The sequence below is a fragment of the Mustelus asterias genome, chromosome 3 (genome assembly GCF_964213995.1).
Source record: "Mustelus asterias chromosome 3, sMusAst1.hap1.1, whole genome shotgun sequence".
NCBI classification, from domain to species: Eukaryota; Metazoa; Chordata; class Chondrichthyes; order Carcharhiniformes; family Triakidae; genus Mustelus; species Mustelus asterias.
The window spans coordinates 139,969,588-139,995,343 of record NC_135803.1 but is presented as its reverse complement, the minus strand read 5'-3'; the positions used below and the strand labels follow the sequence as shown (position 1 = coordinate 139,995,343).

Genomic DNA, 25,756 nt, shown 5'->3' with positions numbered 1-25,756 from the left:
TCCTCCGAGAATGATCTGGCCCGCCTCCCTCCCCCCTTCACCACCGATCTGAGTCAGAGAGCCGCTGGAAGCTCTGAACTTACCTCTTCAGAAGCTGGTGCGCCCGAAACAGACCTTTGCCAAGCATGTCTGGACAGGCGAATACGATGGTAAAGGAGGAAATGCCGGTAAGGTTGGTTGGGCAGCCCATTAATTCAATTTAAATGCATGCAAATGAATTTAAATCGCCATTGCACCTGTTTCGGGCGCGGTTCAGATCGTGGCCATTTTCAGGCCTTGGTAAAGTGGACATCTGCGTGGATGCAGGCATGGATCACGTTAATGGCCTCACGCTCGACTTTATCAAGTTTTCGCGCCTAAATACGGGCACGACGCAATGGTAAAATCGGGCCCAATGAATGGGAGGTTGGTTTGCGTGATGGATTGGGCTACATTCACAACATTTTGTAGTTTCTTGCAGTCTTGGGCAGAGCAGGAGTCATACCAAGCTGCAATACAACCAGAACGAATGCTTTCTATTGTGCATCTGTAAAAGTTGGTGAGAGTCATAGCTGACATGCCAAATTTCCTTAGTCTTCTGAAAAAGTAGGGTCGTTGGTGGGCTTTCTTAACTATAGTGTCAGCAGGGGGGACCAGGACAGGTTGTTGGTGATCTGGACACCAAAAAACCTGAAGCTCTCGACCCTTTTTTGATCCTGAGTATGGAGTGATTTTCTTATGAGGAGATTGAGTAGTTTGAGACTGTACTCACTGGAGTTTAGAAGAATGAAAGGGGGCCTTATGGGGACATATAGGGTTCTCAAGGGGGCTTGACAGATTGCTTCCTTTATTAGGAGAGTCCAGGATCAGAGGGCCGAATCTCAAAGTAAGGGGTCATCCATTTAGGACAGAGATGAGAAGGAATTTCTTCCCTCAGAGAATAGTGATTTGTGGAATTCTTTACTGCAGAGGGCTGTAGAGGCTGTGTCGTTAAGTATGTTGGAGGCTGAGATAGACAGATTTTAAATCAGAAAGGAAATAAAGGGTTATGGAAAAAAGGTGGGAGAGTTGAGTTGAGGATTACTGTACCAGATCTCACTGAATTGCAGAGCAGACTAAATGGGCTGAATGGTGTACTTCTGCTCCTACATCTTTTGGTCTTATAGAAGCTCAACTGGACTAGCCAGATAAATGCTGTGGCACAACAGCAGGTCAGAAGCTAGAAATCATGCAGAAAGTAATTGACCTCTTGACTCCCCGAAGACTGTTTACCATCTACAAAGCACAAGAAAGGAGTACGATGGAATGCTTTCCACTTGCCTGAATGATTGCAACTCCAATAACACTCAAGAAGCTTGACACCATCCAGGACAAAGCAGCACGCTTCATTGGCACCCCTTCCACAAAGGTTCACTGCCTCCACTACTAACATACAGTGACAGCAGTGTGTACCATCTACAAGATGAACTGCAGGAACTCAACAAGCCTCCTCAGACACCACCTTCCAAACCCACAACTACTGCCATCTAGAAGGACAACAGCAGCAGAGACACCACCACCTGGAAGTTTCCCACCAAGCCATTCACTATCCTGACTTGGAAACATATTGCCTTTCCTTCACTGTCGCTGGGTGAAAATCCTGGAAAACCTTCCCCAACATCACTGTGGGTGCACCTACACATAGACTGCAGTGGTTCAAGAAAGCAGCTCGCCACCACCTTTCTCAACGGCAATTGGGGGTGGACAATAAACGTAGGCCTAGCCAGTGACACCCATATCTCAAGAAATAATTTTTACAAACATAGAAAATAGAAGCAGGAGTCAGCCATTCGGCCCATTGAGCCTGCTCTGCCATTCATTATGACCATGGCTGATCATCAAATTCAATATGCTGATCCTGCCTTCCCCCCCATATCCCTTGATCCCTTTAGCCTCAAGAGCTTTATCTAATCCCTTCTTGAAATCACACAACCTTTTGGCCTCAACTACTTTCTGTGGCAGTGAATTCCATCGATTCATCACTCTGAGTGAAGAAATTGAACCTCACCTCAGTTCTAAAAGGTTTACCTCTTATCCTCAAACTATGACTCTTCGTGCTCTATAATCAAATCAAATCCACATCAGTTTGACTGGAAAATATGTTGAAACAACAAAAACAGTGTACACACGTCGTGGCAGTTGATATTGAACCATCAAACACAGATCACACCAGAGTAACAAAACATTTTTTTTCTGTTCACTTAGGAAGAAAGTGGTGTTATTGAAAGTGGTCCCCTTCCATTGGCATAGAAGCAGAAAAAAAATCAGAAACATTTCAACGGAACCCATCAGTTGGGAATTTCCTTGCAGTGTTGTTCGTGTCAGCCCACTCCAGCTGTGCTTTGCAGGTTGCAAGAATGTACAGTTTAAGACTACGGCTGATATTGCAGTAGATATAAATTAGAAAGCCATGAATCATGTCAAGTCAAAGGCCAGAACTTTCTGCTGCTGAGATCTACTGGTCCCACTGATGTCATACCCCCGCCATGGGTTTCACGACAGCCAGGGGTACATTCAACAGGGAACCCCATTGACAATGCGGGGACCAGATGTTCCCACCACCAGCCAATGGCAGGCCACCTCTGGCTGCCATGAAAGATGCGCCGGGTTGCATGGTTAATCCTGCTCAAAGTTATCAAATGGAAAGGTAGCAAAACGTTGCTATTTCCTCCTTAGAAATATATCAGAAGCAAAACGTATTTGAGATCAGAAAAAAAACTGCCAACAACAGTTTGAAGAGAATAAGTTTAGTTGTGGACAAAAAAAATTCAACATCACTGTGGCTACATGAGTTCCCCTCCCCAAAAGTAGCATCTCTTCTTGGTACTCAAAAATAAATTCACCAAACCCATACTTGCAGTTTAGTGCCAGATTTGAGGAGAGCACAAATCAAAAATAGGGCAACTCATTATAACAATTCTCCAACCGTGCCTTTGATTTTAGGTCTCTGCTGGAGATAAGAGTTTGGCTAATTTACCCTACAACTTCATGGGCAGAAGCAGTTTATTGATACCTCACCTCAATTTGATTCTAAAATATTCATTCATGTATTCAAATTTCTCCGGGATCCTGCCCCTCCCCATCTCTGTAACCTCCACAGCTCCTCAATCTTTTGAGATATCTTCACTCCTCCAAATTTGTCCTCTTGGGCATCCCCCATTTTCACTGCTGCATCACTGGTGGTCATGTGTTCAGCTGCCTAGGTTCTATTATCCAGAATACACTCACTAAACCTTTCTGCCTCCATTTCTCTCTATCCTCTTTTACGACTATCCTTAAAATCTACCTCTGTGACTAAACTTTTGGTCATCCGCCCCAACATTGCCTTGTGTGTCTAGGTGTCAAATTCTGCTTCGTAAAACTCGTGTGAAATGTCTTGAGATGTTTTATGGTATTTAAGGCACTATATAATGACAAACTGTTGTCATTTTCCCTCTCTCGTTTGCAGAAATAAAATAAGAGCATTCACTCAGTTGATCCAGCAGATTAAGAATATAATCTGGATGGCGGTCATCAATGTTCATCACCAAAAGCAGGTCAATCATACCATTGCTGTGCAAGCTTGCCAAATCCTAAAAAATACCTCTACCAAGCTGGGCATGCGACATACAGTGAAAATGCATACGGGAATAATCTACTTGAGCTCAGTTTTTCAATCTACTGGTCAGAAACAGGATGGTACTGCGACCATGAGCGACCACCACCCAGTTCTTGCGAAGATCAAGTTCCGTGTCCACACTGAGGGTACCCTTCAATTACTTGTGTGGCACCACCAATAGGCTAAGTGGAATAGATCAAGAACAAATCAAGCATTATGCCCAACATATCCCTCAGTCCACCCAGATGACTAATCCTGATTCACTGAGTATATAAAAACATAACAGGAGCAGCAGCAGGCAAACCTGAAAACAGGGAGCCAACTTAGAACCAGTATGCATACAGATAGAGCTAAGCCATCCCAGAACTTGCAGACTGAGTCAAAGCTCTGTAACCCTGACATATCCAGTCATGAATGGTGGTAGACATTTAAGAAACTAACAGCAAGTGGAAGCTCCATGAACATCCATCACCACCCTCAATAAAGGCCCCTCCCAACACAAGAATGAAAAAGACAAGATTGAAAAGTGCAAAAGTTCAATTTGGATTCTACCAGGATCACTTGACTCTCAATCTCATTGCAGCCATGATCCAAACATGAAAAAAGCGCAGAATTCAGGTGAGGTGGGAGTGACTGCTCTTACCATCAAGGCAGCATTCGATAAAAGTGATGTCAGAGAGCCCTAGCAAAACTGAAAGAAATGGGATCCAGGAAGAAAATTCAACAGCAGCTGAGGTCATATCTATCACAAAAAACACAATTGTAGCTGCTGTTTATCAATTAATTCTGCCCCACAAAATCACTGTAGCAATTCCTCAGGGTAGTGTTCCACATCCAACTATCTTCATTCTGCTGCTTCATCAATGATTTTCCCTCCACACAGGAGTGCTGTCAAATAACATTTGAAACTAAGCTACAGAGAGACATTAGGACAGGAAATCAAAAGATTAATCAAAGAGATAGTTTTATAGAACCTCTCAAAAGACAAGAATGAGATATAGAAGTTTAGGAAGGCAATTCCAGAGTTTAAGATGAAGCTGCTGCCACAGCTGAAGGCATGGCCACCAATGGTGCCAGCAATTAAAATAAGGGATGCCCAAGTGGCCAAAATTAGAGGAGTTCAGATATCTCGTTCTGGAGGAGCCTACAGAGATAAGGAAAGGAGAGGCAATGGAGGGATTTGAAAACAAAATTGCAAAAATTAAAAATAGAGGCATTGGTGCACTTAGTGTTAACGTGAACCAACAAGCACAAGGGTGATAAAGTGAACCATTCTTGCTAAGAATTAGGATACAGTTGAATTTCAGATGAACTCAATTTTATGTACTGAGGAAGATGGCAGTTCTGCCTGTAGAGCATCGGAATAGTGAAGTTCAGAAGTAACAAAGCAAGGATAAGGTTTTTGAAATAACTCCACCGAGGCAGGTATCCCTTCACCAAATTTAGATTTATTTACAACAGTTAGTGATACTCGGACAAGCACTTCCCAGTAAAGTATACACTTTGAATGTCGATAACCCGGACACACCACATTACATAACCTGGCATTAACCGCCTCAATCAGGGAACTCATATTCGAACAGGTCCACCTCATGAACCTCATTAAAGTTATTACAGTTTCCAACAGCAGATGAACTGAGGCAGAGTGGAATTGGGTGTTGCCATGGTGAGATGGTGGGCCAAGCAACTTGTTCACAAGGCTTCCCAACTGTGTCTCGTTGCTGAAGAAACTAAACAAAAACTAAACTTGGCCATTAGGACATTAAGGGTGGCACGGTGGCACAGTGGTTAGCACTGCTGCCTCACAGCGCCAGGGAACCAGGTTCAATTCCTGGCTTGGGTGACTGTGTGGAGTTTGCATGTTCTCCCTGTGTCTGCGTGGGTTTCCTCTGGGTGCTCTGGTTTCCTCCCACAGCCCAAAGACGTGCTGGTTCAGGAGCATTGGCCATGCTAAATTCTCCCTCAGTGGACCCAGACAGGCGGCGGAGTGTGGCAACTAAGGGATTTTCACAGTAACTTCATTGTGGTGTTAGTGTAAGCCTAATTGTGACTGATAAATAAATAGGGATTAAAGTGATCATGGGAAATTGCGTAAAATGGGCAAAATTAAATCATCATCCCGCTTTACACTCCAGTCAATTTTCTGTTTCATTGACTTCAAATCGGATTGGGTATAAAATGATTTCCTAATTCACTATTTCTTATTTTCCACGACCACCAAATGCAATTCACCTTTAAGTCAATGGATACTTACACTAGAATATTACCTGAATGCAAAAACCATAAATATTTAAATACAGTATTCTGTTCTTGGGAGAATTAAAAACATTCCCAAATACACTGACACCTAAAACTTGGCTAAGATTTATATCCCAACTGTATGCAATTTTCCTTCACAGTTTTGCCAACATAAAGTCCTTATTCAACATAATATTTTCCAGATGAGCCTAAATGTTGCCATGTTGCATAACATTTTGGCACACTATAAATGCAAAGCAACTTCTTTCAGACACAACATCAAGCTGTATACAACACTTTACACATTCCAATGAGGTGTCTACATGGAACGCCTATAATTGCAGAGAAATGATGAAGAAAGAAGTTCCAAGGATAATGTTTTATTCAAAATACATCCCGTTTCCATACTTCAAACCACTAAAAAGTCTCAAATGGGGACAGATCTTTGCCACATAACTCAGTCACTCGTGCACAGGAACAGATGTCTTTTTCCAGAACAAAACTGCAGTCATTAAGTGAGTGTTTAGCTGTAGCCATAATTAAAATACAGATGTTTACGAGATTTCTTGCTGATTCTGGACCTTGCTTTAAGTAAATCTGGATGTACCTGGAATGCACATTGTAACTTTACCGTTATTTTTACTTAAAAGAAATTCATGTTTTAACCTTTAACAATAATTTGCATTTAGATGGTAACTTCAATGAATAAAATTTCTCCAAGGTGTTTTACAGAAGTGCAATGACAAAAATGAATTACAGCGTGAGAAATAGATACAAAGCGGTCAAGGCAGCGGGATTGAAGGAAGAAACTTCCAAATCTTGGGCCACAATGACTCCTGTGCAAAACCTATAGGCGCCTGTGATACAGCATCCTCCAGAGATGTCCAGTTAGTAATCCTTTAAGAACAACTGGAATTCTGCCAAATCATAGCTGCTGCAAACCAGGTTCTATCCCTTACAAAGCAGAGGCAACATTCCAGAAAATATTCGACACCAGCGCAGCCTTTGTAGACCAGTTATTAGTTGACACGTTATCCACATTATAGGACTGATGCTTTGGCTCTCAAGGATCATCCTCTGCCTCAAGACATTACACCTATTATGGATAATGCTGAGGAATAGCAGTTCTGGTGGCTATATGGATGACAAAATCAGCTTGCTACAGTTCCTCAGAAATGGATCACCACTTGTCTCTGTACTCACACTGACACTCCTCAACATCTCCATGAGCAGCATGTCATCAATTAGGTTGCACAAATTTGCATATGTGGATGACTTTGCTTTGGCAATTCGTAGAATCATACAGTGCAGAAGAGGCCCTTTCGCCCATCGAGTCTGCACTGACACATGAGAAACACCTGACCTCCCACCTATCCCATTTAGCAGCACTTGGTCCATAGCCTTGAAAGATATGACATGCCAAGTTCTCATTCAGGTACTTTTTAAAGGATGTGAGGCAACTCGCCTCTACCACCCTTCCAGGCAGCGTATTCCGGACCCTCACCATCCTCTGGGTAAAAAAGCTTTTCTTCACATTCCCCTAAACCTCCTGTCCCTCACCTCGAAGTTGTGGCCCCTTGTGACTGATCCTTCAACAATGGGGAACAGCTGCTTCTTATCCACTCTAACGATGCCCCTCCTAATCTTGTACACCTCGATTAGGTCACCCTTCAGTCTTCTCTGCTCCAACGAAAACAACCTAAGTCTATTCAACCTCTCTTCATAACTTAAATGTTCCATCCCAGGCAGCATCCTGGTGAATCTCCTCTGGACCCCCTCCAGTACGATCACATCCTTCCTATAACGTGGCGACCAGAACTACACACAGTACTCGAGCTGTGGCCTCACCAAAGTTCTACACAACTCCAACATGACTTCCCTGCTTTTATAATCTATGCCTTAATTAATAAAGACAAGTTTCCCATATGTCATTTTCACCATCCTACTAACATGCCCTTCTGTCTTCAAAGATCTTTGGTTAAACATGCCAAGGTCCCTTTGTTCCACAAAACTTCCTAGTGTCATACCGTTCACTGAATACCTCCTTGTCAAATTACACCTTCCAAAGTATATCACTTCACAGTTTTCAGGGTTAAATTTCATCTGCCACTTATCTGCCCATTTGATCCTGTCTATATCTTTTGTAGCACAAGACACTCAGCCTCACTGTTAATCACCCGGCCAATCTTTGTGTCAAATTTACTAATCCTACCCCCCACATAGTCATCTATGTTATTTATTATAAATGACAAATAATAATGAATTTAGCACAGATCCCTGTAGCACACCACTGGACACTGGCTTCCAGTCACTAAAGCAACCTTCTTCAAAAAACTGCTCAATATGTGGATTTGACTATCTGCATAATAGATGCAAAAGCCCTAAAATAATTTAAGAAAAGTTGTTGTAATGATCAGGTACCTGCAGTGTGGTTATGAATTGATGACCCAAGCTATGTCGTGACGTTAGTGTATCTTGAAGCATTTTTTTAAGTCATCTCTTCTCTGCAGCTATCACAGCTTCAGTTTCTTCATTGCTGCCAGGCTGTCTACTAGAAGTCATTTTATTGTTACTTCAATGGCTTAAATGGGGTTTTGTTTATGTTTACTCTGGGATCTTTTATGCCCTTGCATCATGAGGGGAAAGATTAATTGACAAGTCAAAATCAGGTAGTTCCTCCTCAGGAAAGAAATCGAAGGATTCATTTTCAGTTTTAGTTTAAAAGGGGATGGACATCAAGCTGGAAAGCAGTGTTTTTCTCTCTCTCTCTCCCTGGTTTTGGAAATTCTATTGTTAGCTGGAAGCAATGTTCCTGGCCTTCCTGGAGTAGAAGATCTGCTGTTGGTGGTTGGCTTGACGAGAGTCTCCTTGGTGCTTTGGGAAGCTGTTCTGACTCCAAGCTTATCTGGGTGTGCCCAAAGGGAACTGCAGCATTCAACCAAAGGACTAAATTCCAGCATCACGTGAGCAGTAGTCTTTGCTGTGTTAAACCCGCGGCAAAGGTTTTGTTTATGGGATTTGTTTCATTGGAATGGTGTTTAGATGTTAAGGTTTTAAAAATATTATTGTTTTCTTCTTGTTTGTAATTGATGAAAATTATTGCTAATTTTCTTTCCATACAAGTTAACTGTATACTTAAATAAATTTTGTCTGATAAAAGCTCCTTAGTGGGTCAGTTGAATCATACCTGAAGTGAAATATCTCATGCTCACCCTAGCCAAATTTAAAGTCCAAAATGTACAATCCAGGTGGATTTCATAGAACACTTTGGAGTTTCTGACCTGAATTATGACAATGTCAATTGTTTTGCTTGCTTGTATGAATCTTATGGTAAGTAAACAAAAAACTAAAAATTATTCAAAACAGCTTCTGAAGTTTGTAAAAACTGACATTTTGTGACCTTATGGTATGAGCTTTGTTTTTCAAAATGAAGGCTCAGAAGTTGGTCGTTCAGCCTTTTGCGTCTCTTGTCCTGATACTGAAAGTGTGCCATTACCTTCAGTGAGTTACTAAGACTAGAATCACTTAAAACAAATCCATGTAAAGTTGAAAAAACTGGAAGCAGAGTTCAGTGTATGCAATTGTTAAGGGCCACCAAACAGGGAGCTATAGCTGCGCTACCTGAAGTTTGGAAGCAAGATATCTTGTTGTAAATGGTATGGTATTTGGTATGTGTAGACATGAAATGGATAATAACTTTGCAAATAGGAGGAGGAAGAGAATATTGGAACAGCTAATGGATAAAGACAGAAACAAATACATAGACAAATACATAAACTATCAACATAGTTTGAAGAGCAGGAATACAGAATGGCGGCAGTTTACAGAGAGGGAGCACAGAGAAGCAGCAGTTTCAAAAACAAGAACACTGAACAGCAGCAGTATGAGAGCTTGTATGTCCTAGGCCCATAGAGCAGAGTCTGGTCTCCTGTCATCTTGGCACTCCATCTGCCCTTGGACCAAGGTTGTTCCATCAAGCCTATGTGGTTGCTGGTATGCAATAGCCATTCCACCTTAAAAGAACACAGGGACAGACACCGTCCACTGCAGTAACAAAAGAGAAATTTCCCTGCTTTTGTCAACCGGAAAAGTAATCACAAGAGTCCTCCTTAAACACCTTCTCCCATTGTCTGAAGAGCACCTCCCAGAGTCACAATGTGGATTCCGCCCACTAAAGGGGCACAACTGCCATGATCATCACCACACGGCAACTACAAGATAAATGCAGGGAACGGCATTGATCCTTGTACGTGACCTTCTTTGACCTCACAAAAGGCCTTCAACAATGTCAATAGCAAGGAATTATGGAATGCCCTCCTCCGTTTCAGCTCCCCACAAAAGTTTGTCACCATCCTCTGCCTGCTCCACAATGACATGCAAGCTGTGATTCTGACCAACAGATCCACCACAGAACCAATTTATATTCTTTTTTTTAATTCATTCATGGGACACGGGCATCATTGGCAGGCCAGCATTTACTGCCCATCCCTAGTTGCCCGAGGGCAGTTGAGAGTCAACCACATTGTTGTGGCTATGGAGTCACATGTAGGTCAGACCAGGTAAGGACAGCAGATTTCCTTCCCTAAAGGACATTAGTGAACCACATGGGTTTTTCCGACAATCGACAATGGTTTCATGGTCCCAGTAAATTCTTAATTCCAAACTTTTTTTATTGAATTCAAATTCCACCATCTGCCGTGGTGGGATTCGAACCTGGGTCCCCAGAACATTAACTGAGTTTCTGCATTAATAGTCAAGCGATGATATCACCAGGCTGCTGCCTCCCCAGAGTGAGATCAAGAAAGGAAGACTGTATCATTGCACCAAAGCTCTTCTTGATCTCCCTTGTTGCAATACTCCATCTCACCTCAGCAAGCTTCCTGCTGGAATGGAGCAAAAGCTACAGAACAAATGGGAATCTGTGAACCTCCACTGCTTGCAGGCTAGGTCCAAGGTTGCTTCAACCTCTATTGTATGAAGACAATGCTTCCATCTGTGCACATTCGGGGGCCAATACCTTCACCGAGGCATGCGAGAGAATGGGCCTTACAGAAAACTACTAGAAGACAAAGGTCTTCTACAAACCTGCTCCCACCACACAGCACTGCCCTCTGGCTATCAAAATCCATGACGAGGCTTTGGATAATGTGGACCACTTTCCATATCTTGGGAGCCTACTATCAACAAGGTTCAGTGTGCCACACAGTCGCCAGTTACCTGAGGGAGAGAGTGTTTGAAGACCAGGACCTCAGATTTGGCACCATGGTCAAAGCAGTCATGATACCCGCATTCCTAGATGGCTCAGATACATACATGGTCTATATACTACAAGCACCTCAAAACCCTGGGGAAGTATCACCAACGCTACCTCCACAAGATCCTATCAGTGTTCTCCATCAGGTCAACATCCTCAGCATCGAAGCATTGACACACTTATCAGCAGGCTACATCTTCCCCATGCCTCACACAAAATTCCTGAAACAAGCACTCCACTTAGAGCTTTGACATGGTAAATAAGCCCCAGAGGACAGAAGAAATGCTTCAAGTATATCCTGTTATAATTCAGGTCAGAAACTCCAAAGTGTTTTATAAACCCGCCTGGATCATAAGTTTTGCACTTTGAATTTGGCTAGGATAAGAATGATATGGTTCACCTCAGGTATGATTCAAATGACCACTGGGGAGCTTTTATCAAACAATGTTTATTTAAGAATATATTTAAGAAACTTAACAATAACTTTTATTAATTACAGACAAAAACTAAACAACCATGATAGTGCATAACCCTTAACAAATATTTCTAAAATATTTCAATCAAACAAAACTTCCCATAGACAAAAACACCCTTTCCACAGGTTTAACACAGCAAAGACTAATGCTCACATGATACTGGAATTGAGTCCTTTGGTTGGAGAATTGAAAATCCTGACTTCATAGAATCATAGAAACTTCTCAGTCTTGTAACTTCTAGCAGCCCTCAGGATACACTCCAAACAGTTCGAAGTCAGAACAGCTTCCCAGAACACCAGGGAGAGAGACACTCCAGGCAGGCTAGCCACCAACAGCAAATTTTCCACTCCAGGAAGGCAAGAATCCTTGCTTTCAGCTAACCAGCAGAATTTCCAAAAACAGAGAGAGAGAGAAACACTTCTTTTCAGCTTGATGTTCTTTCTAAACTAAACCTGCAGCCAGCCAAAACAAAAAATGAAACCTTAAATTCACTAGGAAGGAGAAAAAACTGTCCAGAACCCATGACCTATGAACCAGCCTTCCTCCTAACAATGCAGGTTCATAAAAGATCCCAATGTAAAAATAAACAAACCCCATTTAAGCAACTGAAGGAGCAATAAAAGGGCTTCTACACCCAACTCAGCAACAATGACATAAGCTGATGCTGGGAGAGCTGCAGGGAACATGACATTAAAAAAAACATGTCTTAAATGTACACTATCACAGTCCTCAAAGTATCCTTGAAAAATTGCAACAATTCCACTGACACATGGGAATCCCTGGTCCAAGACTGCCCGAAATGAAGGAAAAACATTCAGGAAGAAGCTGAACACTATGTTTCGTCACTGAGTGCAAGCTGAAGCCAAGCGTTGAGAACAAAAGAAATGTGTGGCCACCTGGGCATTCCATCTACCTGCTCCTTCAACAACTATCTGCCCCATCTGTAACAGAGACTGTAGACCATGCCAGGACTCCATAGTCACCTCATTTTTAGCGTAGAAGCAAGTCATTCCTGACTCCAAGGGACTAAGAAAAAGAGAATCTACATCATTAATAAAATGAATCTCAATCCCTTACCTGGATATGAACCGGCTCAAATCACAAAACTCGTTTGATTCCAAAATAATGTTTAGTTCTGTAACTGTAGCTGTGAAATTTTCTTTAGTCTGAAAAGCAAAACATTTTGTCAGCTCCTCCATTTTCAAAAGAATAAATAAGAGTAGGTATGTGCAAAGTTTATCCAAACAGAATTCTAGTCCAAAACAAAAAATCCAAGTCTTAGACACTATCATGACATGGAATCCCCATTTCAACATAATATGGATAATACTGTACCACATTTCTTTTGAAGTTATTTATATTTATTTTAGAAGGAAACTGCAAAATATTTTACCAGTTCCATGCAAACTGGATTACATGTAAAAACATTTTTGAAATGCAGTAATTTTAAAACTATTTGAAAGACATTTCTTTTGAAATGTGTATTTCATGTATTCATGTGAAATGTATTTCAAACCAAAATAATCTTCATTGCTTATAATCTATAGGATTAAGTGGAAATAGTAGAAATTGTGGAAATAAATTAAAATTGGTTTATTTCAACTGTCTGCAATATGATTTTCATTAGATGCTAAATAAATCTACAATGAAAATTATGACAAGCTCAAGATGCAACAGAGAGGGTAAACGTTTTGCACATTTAAAATTATACCATTTAGTTCATATTGCCTATTATTTTTCTTCCCAAAGTGCATAACTTCACTCTTCTCTGTTTTAAGTTAAATTCCTTCTGCCACGTGTCTTCTCTTTTCACCAGTCTGTCCACATCCGTCTGAAATCTGTTACTATCCTTTTCATTGTTCACTACAATCCTGAGTGTCATGGGAGGCACAGTGGAATAGTGGTTAGCACTACTGCCTCATAGCGCCAGGGACCTGGGTTCAATTCCAGCCTTGGGTGATTGCCTGTATGGAGTTTGCACGTTCTCCCCGTGTTTGCGTGGGTTTCCTCCCACAGTCCAAAGATATGCAGATCAGGTAGATTGGTCATACTAAATTGCCCCTTCGTGTCAGGGGGATTAGTGGGGTAAATATGTGGGGTTACAATAGGGCCTGGGTGAGATTGTTGCTGGTGCAGGCTCAATGAGCCAAATGGCCTCCTTTTGCATTGTAGGGATTCTACAACTATGTAATTTGCAAATCTTGAATCTATGCCCTATATACCAATGTCCAGATCATTCATGTATTTCGGTCAGTTTTCTGGCTCTTTGGTAGAGTAATACAAACTAAACAGAGAAATTACTGGGCAAAAAAAAAAACACTTGTGCTCTGCCCGTGCTCCCAAGGATAACTCCAGCACTCTCGCCACAAGACTTATGTAGTCCCGTCATCAAGGTCTCACGTGACCACTCGGTCTACATCTTCCTCGTTTAGTTGTGACACCTGAGCAGATGTAACAGTGTTCACAATAAGAAACTATGTACAGACTGTTGTGTGACATACACTTAAACAAAATTACGCTGAAAAACTATTTACATATATATGGCATGGATTAGACAGTAGCAACTGGTGCATAACCCATTGCGTCTCTTTCTCCCAAGCCAAGCACAGCTTCTTGCCACTTTTGTAGATGATACTGGGATTGTAACATTGCAACTTTAGCATCATGTGTTGCATCTGTGCAGATGCAGTGTGGAGAGACTTCTTTAAAATAGTTATTAGTGGTTGGTGATCTGTTTTAACAGTTGCAGGATGGCCATATATGAAGTCATGAAATTGCTGACAGGTAAAGACTGTATAGCAAGTCTCAGTGTCAGTGAAGGCTTTGAAACAAAGGCTATTGGTCTGCCATTCTGGATTCAGACTGCACTAAGTCTGTGCTGGGAGGTATCTGCTGATAGCAGTACGAGTATGTGAATGTTCAAGTATTGTGGGGTGTGGCAGTGAACGCTTGTTGAGTCTGTCGAAGACCACTATGTGGGCCTTTGCCAGCACCATTCAACATCCTGGTGGAGAAGTTGACAAATTGATCCAGTGACCTGACTATAACACAGGATAAACTTAGAAAGATAATTTGTCATACCAAGAGAGTACTGTAAAGCATGCTTGTCCATTTGAATGGCCTTCTGTCGTATAGTCCTTGCCTTATCTGGATCGGGTTTTATACCATTGTGTGGGCAAATAGCCTAAGAAAGAATCTGGTGGACCCTGAATTTGCATTTTACATGGTTAAGCTTTAATTGGATGGCCCTGATTTTGTCAAAGACAAGATGAAGACGTGCATCATGTTCTTGCATAGTACGACTGTAAACAAGGATGTCATCAACAACTTTCTACTTCATGGCAACTGGTTGTCTTCTTGGAGCATAGACTGTTGGTGGTACCAAATTATGTAGTCTCTTGTGGCATACAATTGCTGGAAGACCTCATTGCCCATGGAGATCCCATAGGGCATACGAAGAAAATGATATCTGCCTATTGGAGACATGAATGTGGTTAGTTTTGAGAATTCTTCATTTCACAGAATCTGCAGGAAATGCCAAACACCTTGGTATTTGGCATGTCTGCCATCACTTGTTGCACGTCTTCATAAGGTGACATGGTCTGAGCAGTGCTTTGTTCAACAGCACTGGGTCAATACATATCCTAACCATACCATCTTTTTTTTTTACTGTAGCCAGCAATGTAGCCACCATTGCTAAGTCCCATGGGCGGCATGGTGGCACAGTGGTTAGCACCGCTGCCTCACAGTGCCAGGATCCCAGGTTCAATTCTGGCCTGGCGTCACTGTCTGTGTGGGTTTCCTCCCACAGTCCAAAGATATGTGAGTTAGGTTGATTGGCCATGATAAATTGACCCTAGTGTCAAAGGGATTAGCAAGGTAAATGAATAGGATTGCAGGAATAGGGCCTGGGTGGGATTGTGGTCGGTACAGACTCGATGGGCCGAATGACCTCATTCTGTACTGTATGGATTCTATGATTCCATGGCCTCATCTATCGGTGTTATGTCACCTAATGCCATCATCCGATGCAGCTCATTAACGATTTTCTACTTCATGACTACTGGTAGTCTTTTTGCAGCATAGACTGTTGGTGGTACCAAATCATCTAGTCTCATGTGGTATATAATTGTTAGCTTACCAATGATGTCACAGTTGAAGAGGTCTTTTTATGCTGCCATCCTGGAGCTTGGAATTGCAGGTAATGCACTTGTCAACCGAGTTGAATGAGCCTCAGTACAATGCTGTCCCAAAGCCCTGGTAAGGGCTTTACATTCTGGTCAACTGTATAGAACTTGAAATTTCCCTGTATGCAGGGGAGAGTTTGGTATTGATTGTCTGGCTGCCATATATAGCGATTTAGTCCTTGTGGTCCACACCACAAGGTTCGTCTGGGGGTTGGAATAATGGTGCTGCATATGGGTCTGTTCCCCATAACCATTGCCTGGATAGTACTTTATCCTTCGCTCCAGTGTCAATCTTGACTAAGTCTGGCATTACTGCTAACGTTGAGGGTGGCGAAGATCTCACCCTTTCCTGTGATGTTGCCAACACTGTCGCTATAGTATGTTGCTGGAGGCTCTAACTTCACTGCTTTGGTTGATTCATTCACTTTACACACTCCTATCCCTTGAGGATCGAACATTTGCCATTAGCTGATTGCAGGGGAAAGCTACTGTGATTTAGATCTGCAGCCCATAGAAAAGTGGTACCATTTCCTGCATTGTTGCACCTTTTACCATATGCAAAATATGCTGTTTTGTTTGATGAATGCTGGCTACTGCAGCTGGAGCAGGGCACCTCCTCTACTATGATTACATTGATTTCCTACCTAAAATCTCTGCTTTGTTTCTCTGATTGTCCGTTTAACATACAGATATTGAGGGCTGATTGTAACGCGAGGGTGACCATCTAAGATTGCGTTGACGCATCTGTTCTTTGGTTTGTTGAATCGAACACATGTCTACCAAGATTATGTTTTTTTTTTAAATCGGGAACACAGATGTGTTCAAACGGTTTCAGGGTTATCTCAGGATTTTCTTTTTCCTCCTGTTTGCAAAAATGTTTTTGACAGCTTCGGGGTCCGTGTGGTTTAATAGAGTATAAGCTATACCTTTTTCAGCTTGTCAGAGGGTGCAGCACAGCAGAAATATGCAACTCCTTCTGGAATTTTTCCCAACTATCTGCAATATTTTCATCAGAGACGAGTGGGCCGATGCGGCAAAGTCCTTGTGCCATACTGCCAACAAGTAGACTGTTGTGGGTTACTTAAATCACTGACATCAAGGATTTCCAACAAAGATAGCTTATTCCTAAGCTCAACAGTAATATACAACACTTGGGCTCTGCCCATGTTCCTGGGGATACCTCGGCACTTGGTACTTCTGGCTGAAAATAGTTGCAAATATTTTTGTACACGTGTGCTGGATTTCTCCATCATTGACAATGGGAATAAATGTGGAATCTCCTCGGCCCATTAATTGTTGAATTGTCCACCAGATTGGCTTGGCCAGATTTGATGGTTGTGGGATTGCTTAGTTCTGTCTTTACCAGGTTGCTTCTCTTGTTCAGCATAGATCTACAGTTATCTGCTGTAGTTTCATCAGATTGGCATTTCATTTTCAGCCATGCTGGGTGGCACTCTTCCCCACAACATGGTTGGTCATCTGGCTTGATACTGAGGAGGAGTGAGAGTTGTATTGGGAAATTAGTTTAAAGATTTCAGTGAAATATAATTCTGTTTCTGACAATGACCATAATGTACAATAGAAGCCCACATCTGAGCTGTTGGCTTTGCTCTTAATCTATCTCACTCAGCACAGTAGCAGTGCCAAAAGACACAATAGAGGGTACCTTCTGTGTAAACACAGCACTAATTTTCAAGAACTGCTGTTATCACTCCTACCTGTTTTCTATGAAAATACTTGATTGGCTGTAAAATGCTTTTGGACATCCTTTGGTTGTGAAAGGTGCAGTATAAGTGTACATCTTTCTTTTTGGACAAACGTAACAGATAAGATTGGTGATAATGAGGTCAATTAGATTACTCCCTCATGTTGATTCTCTCATATGTGCTGCAAACCCTGTCCGACACCTATGTCCTTCAGACTCTGCCAGATTTGTCAGTGGTGGTTGCCAAGCCACTGTTGGTGATAAACATTGATATCCTTCACTGAGAGTGCATCCTGTTGCACTGCATTTCTTCAGGTGTGTGATGGAACCTGCATTTTCACAATTTTTAATTTTGAGATAGCCTTTAACTGAAAACAAACACTGAAAAGGGAATCAGAAAGAAAACTGACCCTCCCAGCTTCTAAGGAAACAAAAACCGAACCTAAGGTTAAGACATCAAACCTGCTGCACAGGCTGAAGCTGGCTGAGATGATGTAAAGGGATGCAGAGCATCCAAGTTTGGTAGCAGCTGATGAGTCCACTGGTGCAGTTCAGGAAGGCTGAAGAAGACAGAGGCCAGGTCCAGAAGTTGAGAATAAGTTGCTGCAACTGTTTCTATTACTTAAAGATAGCATTAGTGGATCTATGCCACCTGGACCAAATTGAGCAGATTCTGCAGACGTATGCTATTTTTGGTGAAGACAGTGCTTGTGAATCCCAGGTTGGTTGTGCTCTGCTGGGGATCAGATTAGCTCCTAGGAGAGAAGCTGAAATTCTTTGTAAGGAAGACAGTGATTTGAAGGACTTTGTGACTAAATTTGATGTGTAGACTGCTGAGCCAATTCATGAGATCTGTCTTAAGACATATATGCCAATTAATATCTAATTTATAGTTTATACTCATCTGTAATTGATGTTTAACTTGTGCTGATTCAGGATTTTAGAGTACAGGAGGTTATTTAAGATAGTGTTTGGGTTGTGGGTTCTTTTTTTTTAAAACCATGGAATCTTGTGGCTACATTCTTTTAGTAAATAACTGGGATTTTGGATTTCTTCTTTAAAAAAATGTAATAAAGCAAAAACCAATATTGTAACCAGTGATATTCACCAAAGAAGCATACGGAGAGAGGGGAAAGATGCAAAGAGGGGATCAAGGACAGCAGGAAATTTCTTTGCCAATGTTTGATGTGCAGGTTGAGACTTCATGAGGTGTGGAGTCAATGTTGAAGACTCCGAGAGCCCTTGACTATATGACTTGGCTCCACTGTACTGGATCTATCCTGCTGGTAGAACAAGACTTATCCAAAGATAATAAGGAGGAGTCCAACATTATATAACTTCAAGACCATTCTTGTAATGGCAGGTCCGGGACTGTAGTGTTGTAATGCTAAGGTGGAGAACCTCGTGGGAAGTAAGTGGAAGATGGGGCTACATTTAAATGTGATTTTTACATTGCATGAGAAAAGGTAAATGGAGTTCAATGCAGATAAATGTGAGGTATTTCATTTTGGAAAGTCAAATCAAGGTAGGACTTTAATGGTGAATGGTGCTACCTTAGGGGGTATCGTGGAACACAGGGACCTTGGAGTTCCGGTGCACGGTTCTCTAAAGGTGGAGTCACAGGTAGATAGGGCAGTGAAGAAGGTTTTTGGCATGCTGGCCTTCATCAGTCAGGGCATTGAGTTTAGAAGTTGGGAAGTTATGATGCAGTTGTACAGGGCATTGGTGAGGCTGCACCTGGAGTATTGTGTTCAGTTTTGGTTGACTTACTATCGGAAAGATGTTATTAAACTGGAAAGAGTGCAGAAGAGATTAACAAGGCCCACTTCCCCAGCTGATCAAGATCCTGCTGAGATTTTAGATAACCTTCCTCACTGTCTACAATACCATCTACTTTAGTGCCACCTGCAAACTTACTGATCATGCCTTGTACATTCTCATCCAAATCGTTGATATAGATAACAAACAGCAATGGATACAGTACTGACCCCTGAGGCACACCACTGGTCACTGGCCTCCAGTCCACCAAGCATCCTTCCACCATAACCCTCTGCTTCCTACCATCAAGCCAATTGTATATCCAATTTGCCAGCTCTCCCTGGATTCCATGTGATATAATCTTCCAGAGCAGCCTACCATGTGGAACTTTATCAAAGGCCTTATTAAAGTCCATACAGACTACATCTACCGCCTTGCCCTCATCAATCTTCCTGGCCACTTCATCAAAAAACTCTAACAAATTTGTAAAACATGATCCCCCATGCACAAAACTGTGCTGACTACTCCTAATCAAAACCTGTCTTTCCAAATGTCCATATACCTTATCCCTCAGAATCCTCTATAGTAACTTACCCACCACAGATGTCAGGCTTACCGGTCTATAATTCCCAGGCAAATAGTGTTGATGAAAAGAGAATTCCAATTCTGAAGATTGTGTTTCGTGGCCACTCCAACATGCTGAGCACGTAATCTTGGACGGTTACCGCTCCAATGCAATGCCGAGGGAGTGCTGCACAGGTCAGAGGTGCTGTCTTTCGGATGAGACATTGAACAAAAACAAGCTCCATTGTTTTGGTTCCCCAGCTGTCCGGGTCTATGCTTATTCCCCAAATAACACCATCAAGAACAGCTTTTGTGATTTATATTGCTGTTTGTAGAACCATGCTATGAAAATATTGGCCTCAAAAATTTCCTACTATGGTGATGACATTTCATAAGCATGTATTTGGCTGTGAAGCATTTGGAAAGTCCCAAGAAAGTGAAAGGTGCTAAATGAATTTGCATTCCTTTTCACTTATTGAAGGCTTCAATTCTCTTTCCTGCTTACCTCCAACCCGACTTCAGACCTTGTACCTTCCTGCTTTTTGCTGTCACATCCACCCTCACAGCATATGCCTTCTCCTCCTAGCTCTAATTTGCCACTATATGCCATCCTGAACACCCATGCCCTTCATCCATTTCTTACTGACAACCCAACACATAAAAATCATTTATCACCATGTTCCTGACCATGACTCATGGGCGGCACAGTGGTTAGCACTGCTGCCTCACAGAGCCAGGGACCTGGGTTCAATTCCAGTCTTGAGTCAGTGTGTGGAGTTTGCACATTCTCCCCGTGTCTGCATGGGTTTCCTCTGGGTGCTCCGGTTTCCTCCCACAGTCCAAAGATGTGCGGGTTAGGTTGATTGACCATGCTAAATTGACCCTAGTGTCAGAGGGATTAGCAGGGTATGTGTGTGGGTTTGCGGGGATGGGGCCTGGGTGGGGTTGTGGTTGGTGCAGACACGATGGGCCGAATGGCTTTCTTCTGCACTGTAGGGATTCTATGATTCTAACACCTCTTCAAGAGTCAATTTGTGTAACTAATTCAATATAAAAATCCTGTAAACATGCATGTTACAACTAATCTCCATGAACCTATAACCAGCTTCCCAATCACAACTATAAATCTAGTTATTGCATTCTTTCAATTAAATCCCATAATCTCTTCCCATTATTTTTCCAATTCCATTCAGTATTTACACATCATGAGAAGAACATACTGTTAGACTATTACAACCACAGAGCCAATCACAATTCAACACTCCTGCACACCTCCTATGTATTTCTAACCAATGTCTATTTCTTCATCCCAAACTTTAAAGAGACATAAATGTCATAACACATAAACAAATATAATGATCAAGAACACAATTTACACTAAATGAAGACATAATCACAATTTGGAGCTGAAATACTGTAATTATCCCAATAACTTAGCAATAAAAACACAATTTTAATTATTCAATCCCTGCAAAATGGTACATAGCTGATTCATTGAATAATGGGCAACAAGCTCCACTAATGTTTTAAGATATAGACATACACTCAAGTAAATACTGCCACCTACTGGAAATTACTTCTTAAAAATGAAATTACTCATCAACCCATCCCATTATGGTTTATCCCTTCTTATTTAAGATTGAATTAGTCCAAATTATGTGGGACTTGAGACTCTAAAAAGCACCTTTCCTCTTGCACATAATCCTATTCCAAAATAAATAGCTAGATGGTCTTCTCTTCCAGTCATTGTAGACAGAATCAGTATTCCTCTCTTTTCCAACTTACCTTTAAAGACCTTGATCAAATTGTTTCCAACTTTTGTAAAAGAGCATACCCATATAGGACTTAAATGTTTTATTAGAGAGGCAGCACATTTCACCATCACAATTACTACTAAGCTGTTCAATTAATGCAGTAAAGGATTGGGTAGATACTCTGAGCTGGATGGAAGGTCCCAGTATCAACAGTAGAGAGGTTCAGTTCCTAATACATTTTCAAGTTCTTGAAAGGAAAGGATCTGTTCCATTCAAACAATAAACATACTTGAATGGCAAACCCAGATCTAAATTCTTTTGTTAGCAGAAATATCTTTATAGAAGACATTCACACTATAAGAGTGTGAAGACACACAAAGAGAAAATGCATGAAAAGCAGAGAAAAACAGATTATATATATCGATCACCCCTAGCTCTATCATAACTGAGAATTTGTTGTATTAAAATTCTGTATTGCAAATGGCCACAAGGTGTAGATTTCCACAGGGGAATCTGTCTGGAAGGTGGTTCAGTAGTAAGTTGCAATAGCATTATTTTCTACAATACTACATGAAGTGAGTAAGCAAAGTTTGATTCTTGCAATATTCAATTAGGAGTTCTGGCTAACTTCAAACTATTCTGTTTGAAAGAGGGGAATGTCAGCATGTAATACATGAACCATTGTGAAATGTGAACCATCACAGGTACTCAATAGTTTTGCCCATGCTGGATTTGAGTTGGTAGCTTTTAGATCAGGTTTTATCCTGTTTACTGCAAATCAGGTGGTAATTCAAGAAAGAAAAGAGACCCTTAGATCTTTTCCACCTGTCCCATGATTGAGAGTTACTGTATAATGATACGCAAAGAATAATACAACAATAGATATTAAACTTAACTTAGCATCTCATCAATGCATTTTTACGCTGTTAAAATTATCCTGTACCTACACATAGGACAATTTATTCCACATTCAGGTAGAGGTTACAACTTGATTTTATGATAAAGCAGTAACAAGACAGGTCACAATTCAGTGAAGCTTCTAAAAGAATTGTTCAGGATAGAATTAGTGGTCACATGGAAAAATGTGTGTTGATTAGGAAGTGCCAGCACAGATTTGTAAAAATCATGTTTTAATAACATGCTGGAGTTTTTTGAAGAGATAACCTGAAAGGGTCGAAGAGGGCAATGCTGTTGTTGTGGCGTACATGGACTTTCAAAAGGCATTTGATAGAGTCACACAATAGACATGAGGTAAGTTATAGCTCATGGAATAAAAGGACAGTAGCAATGTGGCTGAATTGGCTGAATGATCAAAAGCAGAGAGTAACAGTCAAAGAATATTTTTCTGTCTGGACGAAGGTTTGTGTTGGTGTTCCCCAGGGGTTGATATTGCGACCCTTGCTTTTGATCTGTTTGAGTTTGCGCGGTTGTTTGAAGGCAAGGAGAGAGGGTGGGGGGATAGCCTTGGCGAGATGTTTGTCTTCACCGATGACATGTTGAAGGCTCCGAAGATGATGTCATAGTTTCTCCGCTCTGGGGAAGTACTGGACAACGAAGTGTACTCTTTCAGTTGTGTCCCCTGTTTGTTTTCTGAGGAGGTCGGTGCAGTTTTTTGCTGTGGCGCGTTGGAACTGTCGATTGATGAGTTGAGCGCCATATCCTGTTCTTACGAGGTCGCGTTCAAGAGAACAACGGCCATGACACAACACAATCCTGCCACAGCAACCTCTGCAAGACGTGCCGCATCATCGACACGGATACCACCATCACACATGAGAACGCCACCCACCAAGTACACAGTACATACTCATGCGACTCGGCCAACATTGTCTACCTCAAACGCTGAAGGAAAGGATGTCCCAAGGTGTGGTATATTGGCAAGACCATGCAGACGCTACGACAACGGATGAATGGACACCGCGCAACAAAAACCAGACAGGAGTGCTCCCTTCCTGTTGGGGAACACTTCAGCAGTCAAAGGCATTCAGCCTCCGATCTTCGGGTAAGCGTTCTCCAAGGCGTCCTTCAAGACACACGACAATGCAGAATTGCCGAGCAGAAACTGATAGCCAAGTTCCGCACGCATGAGGACAGCCTCAATCGGGATCTTGGGTTCATGTCACACTACATGTAACCCCCACCATTTGGCCTGGGCTTGCAAAATCCTATTAATTTCCTGGCTTGAGACAACTCACACTTCTTTAAGCTGTGATTATCGCACTCTCCACTCGCACTGTCTGTACCTGTAGAGACTTGATTACCTGTAAAGATTCACATTCCAACCATCATCTTGCAATTGAGTCTCTGTCTATATATGTCGTGTTTGTGAATCCACCTCTCCACTCACCTGATGAAGGAGCAGCGCTCCGAAAGCCCGTGATATCAAATAAACCTGTTGGATTTTAAGCTGGTGTTGTAAGACTTCTTACTTAGGAGCTCCTGCAGTGATGTTCTGGACTCAGATGATTAACCTCCAACAACCACAACCATTTTTCTTTGTGCCAAGCATGATTCCAACCAGCATAGGGTTTTCCCTTGATTCCTATCAACTCCAGTTTTGCTAGAGCTCCTGGATGCCATACTTCGTAAAATATGCCTTGCTGTCTAAGGGCAGTCACTCTCATTTCACCTCTGGTGTTCAGCTCTTTTGTCTATGTTTGAAGCAAGGCTGTCATAAGGTCAGGAGCTGAGTAACCCTGGCAGAACCCAAACTGAGCATCCTTGAGTAGGTTATTGTTGACTAAGTGCCGTTTGAGAGGACTATTGATGACTCCTTCCATCACTTTACTGTAAATCGAGAGTAGACTGATGGAGTAGTAATTGGCTGGGTTGGATTTCTATTTCCTGTGTTTAGGACATACCTAGGCAACTTTCCATATTGCTGGGTAGATGCCAGTGTTGTACCTGCACTAGACCAGCTCGACTAGGGGTGCGGCAAGTTCTGGATATAAGAACATAAGAAATAGGAGCAGGAGTAGGCCATCTAGCCCCTCGAGCCTGCCCCGCCATGCAATAAGATCATGGCTGAACTGATAGTGGTTTAGTTCCACTTACCCGCCCACTCCCCATAACCCTTAATTCCCTTATTGATCAGAAATCTATCTACCTGCAACTTAAACATATTTAACGAGGTAGCCTCCAGTGCTTCAAGGGGCATAGAATTCCAGAGATTCACTACCCTCTGAGAGAAGAAGTTCCTCCTCAACTCTGTTCAAAACTGACTCCCCCTTATTTTGAGGCTATGTCCTCTAGTTCTTGTTTCCTTTCTGAGTGGAAAGAATCTCTCTGCCTGTACCCTGTCTAGCCTCTTCATTATCTTATATGTCTCTATAAGATCTCCCCTCAGCCTTCTAAACTCCAACGTGTACAGGCCCAATCTACTCAATCTCGCCTTATAAGCTAACCCCCTCATCTCCGGTATCAACCTGGTGAACCTTCTCTGTACTCCCTCCAAGGCCAATATATCCTTCCACAAATAAGGGGATCAAAATTGCACACAGTACTCGAGCTAGTTATACATATACATGCATAGATCACTGAAGGTGGCAGGACAAGTGGACAGAGCAGTTAGTAAAGCATATAGTATCCTGGGCTTTATTCATAGCAGCATAAGGGTTTAAGAGCAAGGAGGTTATGCTGAACTTATACAAGACACTGGACTCTCAGTTGGAGTACTGCATACAGTTCTGGATGCTACACCATTGGCAGGATGTGAACAATTGGAGAGAGTGCAGGAGAGGTTTACAAGAATGGTTCCAGGGATGAAAAGTGTGGTGGAGGCAGGTAGAATTGAGACACTCAAGAGGGTATCAGATGATTATTTGAATGGAAACAATATGCATGAATATGGAGGAGAAATGGCAGATGAATGGCATTAAGTCATAATGCTCATTTGGAGAGCCGGTGCCGACACAATGGGTTGAATGGCCCCCTTCTGCACCATAACAATTCTGTGATTCAATTATGTTACATTAAATTTCAATCAGGATAAATTCATGCAAGCCTGTTTTGTACTACTCTTGTACTTGAATTTTGACTGTATAATTTACATACCTGAATTTCAGTTAGCTCAAATTCAAGCTCAAACTGCAGCGAATGACTATAGCCTGACAGTCTGTACTGTTTTGCTTGCTCATTACCTGGAAATAAATTAAACAGAATGAAATAGATTGTTAGAGCATAAATATAAGCAGATATTCATACC

The 25,756-nt window shown here is 41.9% G+C and overlaps 1 protein-coding gene across 3 annotated transcripts in view; it reads right to left on the bottom strand.

Annotated features, from left to right (window-relative positions):
- cenpp (centromere protein P) overlaps positions 1-25,756 on the bottom strand; it is a 282,096-nt gene that overhangs the window by 236,179 nt on the left and 20,161 nt on the right. For all 3 annotated transcript variants that reach the window (XM_078209767.1, XM_078209764.1, XM_078209765.1), the window contains exons 4-5: positions 25,606-25,691; positions 12,662-12,750 (exon numbers count right to left, since the gene is read on the bottom strand). In XM_078209767.1, the coding sequence (XP_078065893.1) occupies positions 12,662-12,750; positions 25,606-25,691 (175 nt within the window). The remainder of the gene's footprint in view (positions 1-12,661; positions 12,751-25,605; positions 25,692-25,756) is intronic.